The sequence below is a fragment of the Nelumbo nucifera genome, chromosome 1 (genome assembly GCF_055504915.1).
Source record: "Nelumbo nucifera cultivar China Antique chromosome 1, China Antique-T2T, whole genome shotgun sequence".
NCBI lineage: Eukaryota > Viridiplantae > Streptophyta > Magnoliopsida > Proteales > Nelumbonaceae > Nelumbo > Nelumbo nucifera.
In genome coordinates, this window is record NC_142649.1 from 174,892,229 (window position 1) to 174,907,240 (window position 15,012).

General features: G+C 37.9%; 1 protein-coding gene across 8 annotated transcripts in view; it reads left to right on the plus strand.

Annotated features, from left to right (window-relative positions):
• Window positions 1–1,259: 1,259 nt before the first annotated feature.
• Window positions 1,260–15,012, plus strand: part of LOC104596337 (uncharacterized) — a 35,128-nt gene continuing 21,375 nt past the window's right edge. For 3 of the 8 annotated variants that reach the window (XM_088895334.1, XM_010257428.3, XM_010257426.3), the window contains exons 1-3: window positions 1,263–1,671; window positions 1,791–1,820; window positions 1,976–2,146. In XM_088895334.1, the coding sequence (XP_088751460.1) occupies window positions 1,387–1,671; window positions 1,791–1,820; window positions 1,976–2,146 (486 nt within the window). In that variant the 5' untranslated portion in view covers window positions 1,263–1,386. Of the gene's footprint in view, window positions 1,672–1,790; window positions 1,821–1,975; window positions 2,147–15,012 lie in introns of all 8 variants that reach the window. The other 5 variants (XM_088895332.1, XM_088895333.1, XM_010257425.3 and 2 more) reach the window with 3 other exon arrangements.

Genomic DNA, 15,012 nt, shown 5'->3' on the forward strand with positions numbered 1-15,012 from the left:
CAATAAATACGATAAGTTAAATTTCAAAAGTTAAATAATAGTTGTTTAATCTCCAATAATTATTGATAATTTTCTATTAAACAACAAAAAAATAGATTTATAAATAATTATTGAAAGCATATTTATAAAAACAATAAATAATTATTGAAAATAAAATAAATATTAAATATAGTATATATAAATATATTATTGTAAAATTATTACTAATAAATATAATTTTGTTGATAGTTATTTTTGTAATTATTAATTGATATAAGTGAAATTATTTATTTACAATATTATTTAGTTATTGAAATAATATTGTTATTTAAATTCTTAAAATATTAATTAATTATTAATTTAATAATCCATAAAATTATAATTGTACTATTATTCCATAATTCGTTATTAATTTTGTAAAATATTAAAGTATTATTAATATGAATATTATGAATTCTATTATAATTATTTTTGTACTTTTAAGATTTTTTGTAAATTTATTACATAATTTCTTATTTTAACTATTTAAAATTTTGTCATGTTAAATATTTTGTTATTGAAATATTTAAATAATATGTAAAATGTTTAAAAATTTTCATTATTTACTTTTATTTATTTTAATGTTATTATGTGATATTAAATATGAATATTATTAAATCTATTAATTTTCTAGTGTTTTGAATAAATATTTTAAATTTAGTATACAATTTTGTTATAACATTTAAATAGTTCTGATTTTTTTAATTGAAACTTTATTTAGATAAATATAAATAAAAAGTGGGGGAGAGGATAAATAGGAATTAGAGGTAGTTTAGGAGAGAATCTCTCTACTAAATTAGAGATAATTTAAGAGATAATTTGGAGTTAGAGATAATTTAGTAGATAAATAGAAATTAGAGACAATTTAGGAAGAAGTGGGGGAAAGTGCTGTCACTTGACTAAACATTAGAAAAGAAAATCCTTCTTTCCTTATAGTTGTTAGAAATAATTAAATATACGTGATTTTCTTATTGGTTTAATGGGTAATTATGTGAAATTAAAAAAAAATTAAAAAAATTAAAAAAAGGGGTTTGAAGCAAAAAGAGGGCTGGTGACATGGCAGGACCAATTTTAATATATATAGATTGACATGGTGAGTTTTAAACATTTTATGAAAGGTGAATTTTGAAAAATAAGAAGTTAGTGAAATGGTGAATTTTAGACATTTTGAAAAGTTAATGGTATGTTTAAGAGAAATATTAGACACTTTCCCAAAATTTATTAATTAATTATGTTTATGGTGTCATCACCTGTCCGTTGTCCACCGAGGATGCCAGACATGAGACATGGAAATGCAGCAGAAGATAGGCAATCCTCACTCTTCTGTTTCTGAAGAAAAGACACAGACGGCCATCCGTCCCGGCGACAATGTCGATCGTCGCCGCTTCTGTCGTCCCGTGGACTCGAACCCCACTATTTCCTTGTGTCGCCAATAACAATAGCTTCATCACCCTCCATAGAGATAGTAGTATTTCTTGCCGTTTCACTGTTATTTGGCCAGAAAACCATTTTGTCTGCAAATCATCTACATTTCGTCCGACAGGTTACAGGAAATCCCTAATCTCTAACCGCCGTGCGGCTTCTCTTAACTGTTCTGCTAGTGAGGCAGCGTCACCAGGTGAAAACCGTCCGGAGGATAACCAGTACGACGAGGTTTGTTTCATTTCCCGCCAATTTTCTTTTAACTTTTGAGCTTCTTAATGTTCCTGATTGTTCTTCTTTAATTTTTCTTCTTAATGTTTATTTCTGTTTACTCTATTCGATGGAGTCAGCAAAACAAGGGTTTCTGGGCAAAGTGGAAGGTGAGTTTTTCCTCCTGGTTTGTGTTTCACAAGGGTACCCTTTTCTTCTTCTTTTCCTTTCCTCCAGTTTTGTGGTTCTAATAACTAGATCGCAGCAAGGAAAGAAGTAGTGAAGGTTCATGTTAACTTTTCTGATTAACTGCTTGTACAACCAGAGAGATACGGCAGAAATGAGTTCAAAGCTTGCAAAGCTAGGACTTGCTGCTGTTCTGGCATATGGTTTGTTTGACGGTGTCACATATACGACCTTCTTCATCCTCGCCTTTCTTGGATATGAGAAGAGTACGGGAAAGAATCCTGCTGCAAACCTCAAAGCGCTTTTAGGGGTATGAAAATCCTCCATTAATTTCACAATACTTGATAATCAAATTCTGTTACTTTCTTGTCTCATTGTCTGTGGTGTTAGAATTGGTTTTACTTTTCATTTTGAGTTTTTTTTTTCCAATTATTTTTACATTTTTTTGCGAGTTCTTTGTTACTGGATTTTTGGATTTAATTGAAGATTGGGATTACTATGTGCCAACCAAACTAACACTGAGAATTAAGAACGTTCTAGTTACTGTCATTACATACCGGTGTAGATTGTCATGCTGGGGATATTGAAGTCTGCCAATACTCTTTAGGATTTAGTGGTGGATTTCAAAACATTCCTTTGTATATTATTGATGCATGCTTTTGGAAATTATGTTGGCAATTGAACTTAATTCAAGAATGGGGGAAGGTTTGTAATATAATATCACCCTTTTCCTGTTCTCTATGTATAGAATGGGGGAAGGTTTGGATGGAAAGTAATGCATTATGAAGGTGTAATGTGTTTTTTCTTTGGTTGATTAGTTTCTTTTTTTTCTGTTCCATTCTCTAGCCCTCCCTCTTATCCTTTCTCTTTTTTAAGATTTAAGGCAGGCCTGATCAACTTAAAAAGGTAGTTACCACAAGAGCCGATATTTGCACCCTCTTCAATAATACACAGAAGACTAGGCAATTGAGCAATTCATAAGAAAAATATCATTTTTTTTTCTATTACAAAAAGATGACATGAAACAAGATTACTTTCTGTCCTAAGTTATCTAATTTCTTACCTCTCAAATCTTTGAAGTTCTCAGTCACTCTGTATGTCAATCACTTCAGCTTTCTGAAGGTTCTTGTTGGGCTACATAATGCTAGGAATCACTTCTTGAGAATCTGAAACAATAATGAGCCTTTAAATACCATCATTCTTGGTACCCATGGCAGCAATTTTCTACACTTAGAGAGAGTAGCTGTTATAGGAAACCCAAGCCTCTGTGCATCACCATTGCAGACAAATTGCTCAGAGGATGTTGTAGCAGAACCTAGCAAAAATAACATAGATCAAGAAGGAAAAGAATTTGGAATTGCTGATAATCCTTCAATTTTTGAACTAATGCATTGGCATCACATATGTGTTGGGGTTTTGGGTTGTCATTTTTCCTCCTCTTCTTCTGTGAGTGGGACAGAAATTCCTTCCTACCATAGGTGGATCTGTTGTATAAGCTCTGTCAGGACAAATGCTGCTTGAAAAGATATTGATGTAACTGGTAATAAGGGTTTAGCACTGTCTGTCATGGTTGTATGATGTCTCTAGTGGAAAGAATTTACCCCATGTTTGGTGCAAGGTGCCAACCAGCAGGTTGGTAAGGTCTCCTGCTGGTCATAGCGGAGACTTGGGTTGAATCCCGCCTGCACCTGTGTTGGGGGGGGGGATTATGGGTTGGGGGATGGGCTACCCCCCATTGTGTAATCCTTCAAAAGACATAAAAAAAAAAAGAATTTACCCCATGTTTGGATATAGAACCTGCTCCTTCTTGGTGGTTATGTTTTTGTTATCTTTTGAGGGAATCTCTCCTTAGTCTCTTCTTTTGAGTAATGAAATATACCTTATTTATCAAAAAAAACAAAATATATACAATATCAGAATTTCTTTTAAACTCCATTTTAGCAATGAGAAGAAGGGATCTACCATTTAACATTTGTATGGTAGATACAGTTTACAGTGTTAGATATTAATTGGGTGAGTGCCACTGAAATAGGAGGGCCATTGCCCAATGGTTGGCTTGGCTATCCAGGAATTCTGGGAGAGACAGATAGAATTCATATGGATTTGGCAAATCCTTTCATAAAGAAACATACAAACACATTCAAAGGAGAATTCTAGAGATTATTTCTGTTCTACTTTGACAAGAAATGCACTGGTGGAGGCAACTGAACTCTCTTGGACATATATTAAGCTAAAGCATGATTTAGTGTCTGCAAATGTCAATTGGATCTCATCATCCTATGCAAGTCTAGTAAATTACCATTCAGAGATTGGGAGATTGGGGGAAATAAACCAATTCACCACCCAAGACATACTCTGCCCCATTTATTTTGTTTTATTTTATTTTTTGGAAAGAAAATAGATAGTTGCTAAATAAAATATTGATATGCATGTATATATATTAGGGATGATTATGGGCCAGGCTGGAGGGATGCTCACGGCATAGTTTTCAAGGTGCCAAGGCGAGGCTGGGCATCAGGGGGGCACCTTGTCACCTAGTCGCCTAGGCGATGGATTTTTTTTTTTTTATATAGAAAGCATGGATTTTTTTAAGTTCTTCCTTACTTATTGGTTCAGGTTTTAAAGTCTTTGAGGGTTCAATACAGCATTTAGCAGTGTTTGTATTGATTAAATCCTAACAAATAAGAAAATAATAAAAACAAATTAGTATATAAAGAATAAAAAAGTATTTTACAATACATGGTACAAAACTGCTTGGCGATTAGGCGAGGCAAGCCTCAAAGGGCACCTTGTCGCCTAGGCGTCGCCTTGACAACTATGATTAACCGAACCATGGGCTTATTTTTGGAATCGAACTTGTATCACCGGTTTCTGGAAAACTGGGAATCAAAACCGAACTGAAGCCGATCGGTTAACTGGGTTCAGTTTGTCGGTTTTTTAGATTTACAATATATTATAAAAAATATATAAAGATATAATAAAAAATCAGAAATATATATAACATTATATTTGAAATAATAAATAATAAATAATATATTATATATTATAAATATATATTTATATATAATGCACATTTATTAAGTTATAATATATAGAAAATATAAAATATATATATATATATATACCTAAAATATTTAGAATTATATGTATACCGGTTAATTTGGTTAACCACCAGTTTTCTATATTGGTTAATCGAAACTGAACCGGTACCTTTGGCTTTTTAAAAATACCGAACTGATCAGTTTGGTTAACGAAAATTTCAGTTCGGTTTCCCGGTTTGATTCGGTTTTTCTTGCTTACCCCTAGTTTTTTCTAGGGTGTTAATGGCCTTGAGGCCTATTTGGGTCCAAACAGCATCCTGGGCTTGATAATACATGCCCAGGCCCAGTCCTGGGCCGGGCTAGGCTGGACATCTAGGATGGCCCATATGAATCAACAATATCTATATTTTTAAAAAAGTTAAAGTTCTAATTTAACTTTATAATCAAAATTATAGAAAATATATTTATAAATTTATTGTGTGTGTGTGTGTGTGTGTATATATATATATATATATATATATATATATATATATTATTTCTGGGTTGGGCCTAGAGCTTGCTTGGCCTGGGCCTGGACTTGGCTTGCATTCTGTGGGGGCCTGGAAATTTGCGGGTCGAGCAGGCTGGGCTGTGTCATAAATGATCATCCCTAATATATGTACATACATATGAAAAAAGTTCACTAATTGGGTCAAATAGTGAACATCCCCATACTACCAACCCTATTTCTACTACCATGTGGTGGGATCTTGTGGTCAATCGAGATTGTCCATCAGATAGAGGACTCACTGGCTGGCCATATGTTCAATCCCACAGTCCATATCAGTCCACTCAATACTGATTTTTATTTTTTTTTGTTTTTTTGATAAATGGTGTTTGTAAGCTCTACACTGAAAATTGAAGCTCATAAAAATGGGCATAAAATCCATTTGAAGCGCTCAATACTGTTTTTTTTTTTTTTTTGATAAATGGTACTTGTAAGCTCTACACTGAAAATTGAAGTGCATAACATGGGCATAAAACCCTTTTGAAGATTGAAGCGCTCATGTAACACTGCCACCGTGACATCACTATTTTGGACTTTAATTTCCATCAAAACCTAATAGCAACCCAGGCAACTCTAGTTTTCTAATTGCTGATGCTTATATTTAGTATTAATGGGGCCTTCTTCCAAATTTTCCTAGAGAATTTGCACTTAGATTACATTCATATTTCATGTTTCATACCCATGCATACATTCATATATCTTCATACTTATCAAAGTAACATTCAAATATCTTCATGGTAACAGATCAAAGCACATTTTTCCATGGTCTACAATTCTCATTCCTATAGTGTTTTGCTTGATACAAGAACCTCCTGTAGTTAGAGAACAGCAGAAAATGTTCCTAGGTATCCTGCCAACAAATCACACAGATTATCCCATCACTTTCTGTCCGATTTTGGATATTCTTCCAGTTTAAAGTGACTCTTTGCAACACAATCTTCATTCCCTCTTAAATGGTTAATCTTACCTTTATGAGCTTCTCCCAAATGTCATCTGTGCATATAAAGGTTGCAGATGGAAGGTTCGTCAGTTCCACTCAAATCATTTAGGATGAAATATCTGATCTGATTTCTCCTTTTCATCATTAGATCAATTCACAGTTCAATTCATTTCAACTATTTGCAGCTGATTTCCATAATTGGAGAAAGCTGATCCATTTTGGGACCATGGTTTGAACACATATTTGTAGAACATCAATCAAAACTTTGTCAGGAATCTTGACTACATCATTCTCATGCATATGGCCCTTAATTTTGGGACCATGGTTTAAACACAAATTTCTAGAACATCAATCAATACTTTGTCAGGAATATTGACAATACTCCATCATTCTCATGCATATGGCCCTTAATTTTGTATTCTGCCATATTTTGTACTTTAGGCACATACAGGACACCCACTTTGCACAAAATCAGTCCTTAGAAGCAATTTTGCAAAGCAACTTTACAAATTCAGCAGCATTCCAGTTTAACAATTATCATCATCGTTATCTAAGCCTTACCAACTATATGGGGTTGGCTACATGAATCCTGTCACCATTCCATTCTGTTTAATGCATTCTAGTTTAACAATCAATAAAAGAAATCAGCAGCATTCCAGTCCTTTAAAGAATGAGGAAAAGTCCACATTCATGTAATAGCAAAACAGACTTCACCAACAGATTGCATGAAATTCTCTGTCCAGGTCAGTCCCAAGAATAGGAAATCTCAAGATAATCTTTAGTTTATGTGGTATTAACAATAACATGAAAGCTGTATAGCATTGTCTTCACTAGTTCAAGCTGACCCGTATATGACATCAATTTGGATTTCCAGAGCAGCTTGTTCCTGACACCATCTTCACCGGTTCAACTGATTTTTGATAATAAAAAAATCATTTGATGGAAAAACTGAAAAGGAAAAAAAAACTTTTGAAAGTAGGTTCTGAGCTAACACCTGCATACAATTCCTGTGTATCTTTTTCTGTTAAACTTTTTTTTTGATCGATTCTTTTGCTCTTGACCTTCATCTTTAATCTTTTTTTTTTTATCAATAACTTTGAAAAAATTTCATTAATTATAAAACTGTAGAGAACACTGATGTGGGCCCCACTGGCTCCACTGCAGTGGTCCCCACTGTGTTCGTAGGACAGCATGTGTAGTTATTTGTTCCAGTTATAGTAGTGTCAGTTTGAGTCAGTTTGTTAATTCAGTTGTTATTTATTTCAGCTTTTATTTACTTTATTTATTATGTAAGTACTAAGGGCAGATGTGTCCTTTCCATTATGTACTAAACATAACCTATAAATAATAAGAAAGTGGCGGCGGCAGATTAGTAAGAATCTGTCATTCCTTTCAACCACTTGTGTTCTCCTGTTTCTCTTCTATTCTCTCTCCTTTTCTCTCCTTTTCTTCTGTTTTGTAAACCTAAAACCTATTAGGATTCAAGACTGATTACAGTCTTGATCTTCTACTTGGTATTAGAGCCTATCTAGGGCTTCTCATGTGTGTCTAGTCCAGCTGACCACATGAGGACTAGCTAGGCTTGGAAGCTTTGAAGAAGTATTCGGTGGCTGAATCTTGGAGATTTCCAGGAGAGGTTCACAGCAGTTGAAGACTTGCCGCAGCTTGCAGAGAGTTGGTAATCAGGAAGAAGCAGCGAAGGTTAGGGTTCAGGTAACCCTAGAAGACAGTAAACCGAGGTACATAAGTAAGTTTTTTTTTATTGAGTTTCAGAGACTGCAATCAGTCGAGATAGGTTGGACCTATCTAGAAGTAGGGGCCGAACTGTGTTCAAGTTTGTTTCTAGGGTTTGACTTGACGAACTGTGTTTAAGTCTGTTTCTAGGGTTTGACTGTTGGGCCGAACCCCTTCCCTCTCAGAGGTGATTAGTTTTTAGGGTTTCATATTGCCCTACGACAAGTCCCACTTGTGCGGATTGCTTGGAGAGTGCAGCTGAGCACTTATTTCAGACCCATAGTTGAAACCCTAATTTTGCTCTCGCAGCAGTGGGCCCCACAGTAGTGATTTTAGAAAATAGCATCTCAGATTGACAGGCTGCCTGGTACTGTGCATGCCGATTGATTTCAGATCAGATTTGAGTTGATTCCTTGCCTATACTGTGATAGGCGATTGATTTCAGATCTGATTTGGGTTGGTTTCAGATCAGATTTCAGATCAGATCAGATTTGTGTTGGTTTCGGATCAGTTTTCAGACCTGCTTGTTTGACTCTGTTTTCTGGTATAGTGACTCTAACAGTTTGTAGCCACTGAATCTTGATCAAAGATGGAGTTTAAGGGTCAGGGAGAAAGTAGTTTTGGAAACCACAGTTATGGTAGTGTATCTGAAACCGGGTTTCAGATTACAACTATGAGATTTGATGGGTCAAATTATTTGGAGTGGGCTCAATCAGCCATGATGGCTATTGGAGGAAGGGGAAAACTGGGTTACCTCTTGGGAGATGTGAAAGAACCTTCCAAGGAGGACCCAACATACACCAAGTGGGTTCAAGAGAATTATTTGGTTATGGCGTGGCTATGTAATTCTATGCAGCCACATATAAGCCGAAATTACTTGTGGGCAAAGACAGCCAAAGAGATATGGGATGTTGTGAAAGAAACCTATTCCCAACCCCTTAATGTTGCCAGAGCCTATGAACTGAAGTGTGAGGTGAACAACCTTAAACAAGGAGAGAAGCCAGTTTCTGTCTACTTCTCTACCTTGAAATCCTTGTGGCATGAGATTGACCATCTAGAGACCCTTGAGTGGGAGAGTCCCAAAGATGCACAGATTCACAGAAAGCAAGTCGAGACGAATAGGGTATTTGAGTTTCTGGCTGGTTTGAATTCAGAATATGACATTGTGCGACAACAGATATTGATAAGAGATAGTGTGACCCTTTCTCAAGCATACTCCCTGGTGCATAGTGAAGAGACTAGGAGGAAAGTCATGATGCAGCCTCAGCCTTCTTTCCCAGCCTTGACAGCTATTAAACCTAAGCCAGGGGGTGACTCAGAAAGGGACCGGAAGAAGGAAGATAAACGGGATCTGGTATGTGAACATTGCAAGAAACCCAAGCACACAAAAGATACTTGTTGGAAGCTACATCCTCACTTGGTCCCAGCAAAACTAAGAAATAAGAAGGGTAATGCTCATGTGGCCATGAACACTGATTCAACATCCTCATCAGGCACATCCCTAGAGACTTTAGCTGCTGTTCGGGCTGCCCTCATACAGTTGGAAAAGGAAGTTGAGAGTTCATCTCAGCCATCTCAGTCACCATCAGCTCCTGCCACATCTGCATTTGCACATTCAGGTACTCGAGCCTTAGCTTACCATGCTTCAGCTCCAGGTAATACTGATCACTGCTGGGTAATAGATTCAGGTGCATCTGACCATATGACTAGCTTGCCATCTTTGTTCACTTCTTATCACTTGTCCTCTGGCCGAGATAGAGTATCCATTGCTGTTGGCTCTCTTGTTTCCATTTCGGGCAAGGGGGACATCAAGCTATCGGATACTATCTCTTTATCTTCTGTCTTGCATGTTCCTAAGCTTGATACTAACCTGCTTTCAGTTAGTAGTATTACCAAACACATGAACTGTTCAGTAACCTTTTTCCCTGACCGATGTGTTTTTCAAGATTTGGAGACGAGGAGGGTGATTGGGACTGGCCGTGAGACGAACGGGATCTATCTTCTTGGAGAGAGTTCTCGTCAGGAGGAGTCAGTGGATAAGAAGTCTTTTGTTTCCCAGTCTGTGAGTTCGGTTATGCCAAAGCATAACCGATTAGATCATTTGTCTTTTAAGTCTTTGAAGAGTTTGTTTCCTGCTTTATTTGAGTCTGTTGAGTTATCAAAGTTGAGGTGTGAGTTTGCCAAACATTGTAAAACCTCTTATTCTTTAAGTAATAAAATGAGTAATTCCTCTTTTGATATTGTGCATACTGATGTTTGGGGGCCATATCATATCTCTTCTATGGGTGGGTACATATATTTTCTACTGTTTGTTGATGACCATACCCGTTTTTCTTGGGTCTATCTTATGCGTTCTCGGGATGAGGTTCCTGCTCTGACCCAAAACTTCCATCAGATGGTTCTCACTCAGTTTGGGACCAAAATCAAAGTCCTTAGATCTGATAATGCAAATGAATGCTTTGCTCAGCCATTGACCTCCTACCTTCTTAGCCATGAGTTATTCACTAGAGCACTTGCCCTTATACACCACAGTAGAACGGTGTTGCCGAAAGGAAGAATAGGCATATCTTGGAGGTGGCTAGAAGCATTATGTTTACCTCCAATGTACCTATTCGCTTATGGGGTGATGCTATCCTCACGGCAGTTTATCTCATTAATCGAGTTCCTTCCCGGGTTTTTGATATGAGAACCCCCTTTTCCCTTCTATACCCAGACGAGGAGTTGTTCATTGTTCCCCTTAAAACCTTTGGTTGTACCTGTTTTGTTCAGCTTCTCGGGCCTCATCATTCTAAGTTTGAACCTAAGGCCTCCAAATGCATTTTCCTTGGTTATGCACAAACTCAAAAGGGTTATTGCTGCTATGATCCGGTTTTAGGGAAACGGTTTGTCTCCATGGATGTCACCTTCTTTGAGGAGACACCCTATTATCCTAGGGTTTCTCCTCAGGGGGAGAGCAGTGAGAGTGGAAGTGGGGCTGGTAGAAGTGGGGCTGTTCCTTTACCTATTCCACTAGATAATGAAGGCTGTAGTGGTGAGGGTGGTCAGAGGGAGCCGGAGTTGAGAGTCTATCACAGGCGATGCAGGCAGGTTGATCCTAGTCATCGGCAGTCCCGGCCAGCTCCAGTTCCTTCTGCGGCTCCAGATCCAGAGCCTACTGAGATACCTCTTACTGTTGCCACTTCCCCTCTTGTGGATGACCTTGATCTCCCTATTGCCATTCGCAAAGGGAAACGACATTGCACCACCAGGTACAAAGCCGGTGGGATGCAGATGGGTGTTCATTGTGAAGCATAATGCTGATGGCTCTATTGAAAGGTACAAAGCCCGACTGGTTGCAAAGGGGTTCACTCAGACTTATGGTATAGACTACTTGGAGACCTTTGCCCCCGTAGCCAAGATGACCACCATCCGAGTTCTGTTATCCCTTGCAGCAAATCATTCTTGGCCCCTGTTTCAGATGGATGTTAAAAATGCCTTTCTGAATGGAGACTTACAGGAAGAGGTTTACATGCAGTTGCCTCCTGGATTCTATGATACAGAGACATGTAAGAAGGTTTGCCGACTGAACAAGGCATTGTATGGTTTGAAGCAGTCACCTAGAGCTTGGTTTGATAGGTTCAGATTAGCCCTTGGAAAGTTTGGTTATGTACAGGCCTAGTCAGATCATACACTATTCATCAAAAGGGTGAAGTCCTCTCTGACACTACTTGCAGTATATGTTGATGATATTGTGGTGACAGGAAATGACAGTCATGAGATTGAGTCCCTCAAACAGCTCCTTCATCAAGAGTTTGAGGTGAAAAATCTTGGTGCACTACGGTACTTTTTGGGTATTGAGGTTGCTAGATCCAAGCAGGGGATTTTTATCTCTCAGAGAAAATATGTTCTAGATCTGTTGGCGGAAACTGGAAAGTTGGGTGTTAAGCCGGCTGATACACCCATCGAACAAAATCACAAGATTAGTGCAGAGGGCGGGGAGCCTCTTGAAGGCAAAGTTATGTTCCAACGGTTGGTTGGAAAGCTCCTATATCTCTGCCTCACTCGGCCGGATATCAGCTATGCAGTTAGTGTTGTTAGCCAGTACATGCACTCCCCTAGAACTTCTCATCTTCTTGCGGCAGAGAGAATATTAGCATACTTGAAGAGATGCCCGGGTAGAGGTATACTGCTCAAGAATAATAATCACATGAGGGTGGAAGTCTATACAGATGCCGATTGGGCTAGGAGTGTTGATGACAGAAGGTCTACCTCTGGATATTGTGCCCTTGTGGGAGGTAACCTTGTCTCTTGGAGGAGTAAGAAGCAGAGTATTGTTTCCCGCTCCAATGCTGAAGTGGAATACAGATCAATGGCTAATGGAGTGGCTGAAATCTTGTGGCTGAGGTCACTACTTGAAGAGTTGGGTATTGACTATGAAAAGCCCTTAATGCTGTTGATGACAGAAGGTCTACCTCTGGATATTGTGCCCTTGTGGGAGGTAACCTTGTCTCTTGGAGGAGTAAGAAGCAGAGTGTTGTTTCCCGCTCCAATGTTGAAGCGGAATACAGATCAATGGTTAATGGAGTGGCTGAAATCTTGTGGCTGAGGTCACTACTTGAAGAGTTGGGTATTGACTATGAAAAACCCTTAATGCTGTATTGTGATAATCAGGCAGTTATTAATATAGCCCACAACCCAGTGCAGCATGACAGAACTAAACATATCGAAGTTGATCGACATTTTGTGCGAGAAAGGGTCACATCACAAGAAGTGTGTCTTCCGTACATCACATCTAATATGCAACTCACGGATATCCTTACCAAGGCTGTACCAAGGAAGAAGTTAGAGACAGACCTATCCAAGTTGGGAATGATAGATATCTACTCCCAACTTGAGGGGGTGTGTAGAGAACACTGATGTGGGCCCCATTGGCTCCATTGCAGTGGTCCCCACTGTGTTCGTAGGACAACATGTGTAGTTATTTGTTCCAGTTATAGTAGTGTCAGTTTGAGTCAGTTTGTTAATTCAGTTGTTATTTATTTCAGCTTTTATTTACTTTATTTATTATGTAAGTACTAAGGGCAGATGTGTCCTTTCCATTATGTACTAAACATAACCTATAAATAATAAGAAAGTGGCGGCGGCAGATTAGTAAGAATCTGTCATTCCTTTCAACCACTTGTGTTCTCCTGTTTCTCTTCTATTCACTCTCCTTTTCTCTCATTTTCTTCTGTTTTGTAAACCTAAAACCTATTAGGATTCAAGACTGATTACAGTCTTGATCTTCTACTAAAACTTTAGGATACAACAAGAAGTTGTGAAAGAAATCAGCTTTAGTAAGCTGACCCAGGACAGAATTACAAATGTGCCCAAAACATGTGTTTTTTGAACCCCTTGCTTTGCTAAACTATCTGCCAAATTGTTGGCAGATCTCCTAACCCATCCCACCTGGATCGACATGTTCCTTGACATCCATTTAAATCTTCGGAAATCATTCTTCAACTTCCATGTCACCCCTTCCCCTTTCTGCAACTGTTTAATCACAGTTTTTGAGTCTCCCTCGATGATCAGTCTATTAATACCCAACTCTTTAGCCTTCTCAACCCCATATGCTGCAGCTAGAAGCTCTGCCCTTGCCACATCACCCTCCTCCACAGGACCGGAGTATAGAGCAATAATGAGTCCATTTTCATCTCTAATGCCCCCCCAATGCCTAAAGGACCTGGGTTACCCACACAACTCCCATCAAAGTTCTGCTTCTTCCAACCATCTGTTGGAGGAGACCAAGCCTCAAAAAACTGTTGTCTTGTGGATGATGAGGCAGCAACAAGTCCCCAAACCCTGAAAAAGTCTTCGACCTTAAAAGCTGAAAACAGCTTCAAGCTTTTTACCCAATGTGCCACCCTCAATGTTATCGTTTCAATTAAAGCTTCCTTGCATTTTTCTTTTCCTTCAAATATTCTATCATTTCTTTCCACCCAAACGGTCCAAAGTATTGCTGCTCTAGTATACCTCCATAGAATCCTACCCCTCCTTTTCATGCCACTGATACCATTTGGGCTGAATAAACCTTCCACCCTGTCAAGAGAAGACCACTTGTACCCAAAAAGGGAAGTAAACCAATTCCAAATAAAACTGACAAAAGGGCAAGATATTACCTTCATCTTTATGAGATGCAAATGCATGACATTGGTTATCAATTCAGTTTAGTCCTAAAATCATTATCATACCTAATAAGGGCTTGCTGATTGACCTTTTCCTTGCAAGAATTAGCCTTCAAAGGCTTAATGGGGTTCTCATCAATAAGTTTTATGAGACACAAATTTATGAAATTGGGAGTACATTACATCTAAGAAAGAAATCATTCAAATGCAATCTTGAGATCCCTGTTCTCTACATTGAACTCCTTGTTCCATTGGCTTCCGAGACCATCGAATTCTACCATGGATTTTCTTGCTAGAGAGGGAATGCATACAGATAATCTTGTATGGACTGCTATCACCATGATAGAGGTGATTCCTTTGAATATTCTGTGTAGGGGCCAATTTTATTGTGTATATTGATACTTTATGTGCAGCTTAAACTATCTTTGGAAGTTACTATAATTTTATTACTGATCCGGGGGGGGGGGGTTCTCTATAAAACTGGATCATTCCTTCAAAATATCACCCTTTATTGATGTAAGTTTTCGTAGTATTAAGGTTTCCACCTGTGTAGCCAAAATTTGGTTTAGATGTCATTTTTTATTTTTTGAAGTTCCCACTGATAGGCTTTATGCCTTGGGGCTTAAAAGGGTTTTCGGTTAGATGATAATGTTTTTAAAAGCAGATCTTACCAAACACTCAGAGCACTTTTTGGCTCAATTTTGTTTTCCACAGCCCAAAGCTCAAGAGCAAAAGCTTATCCAAATGGAGCCTAAATTTCTTCTGAAAAAC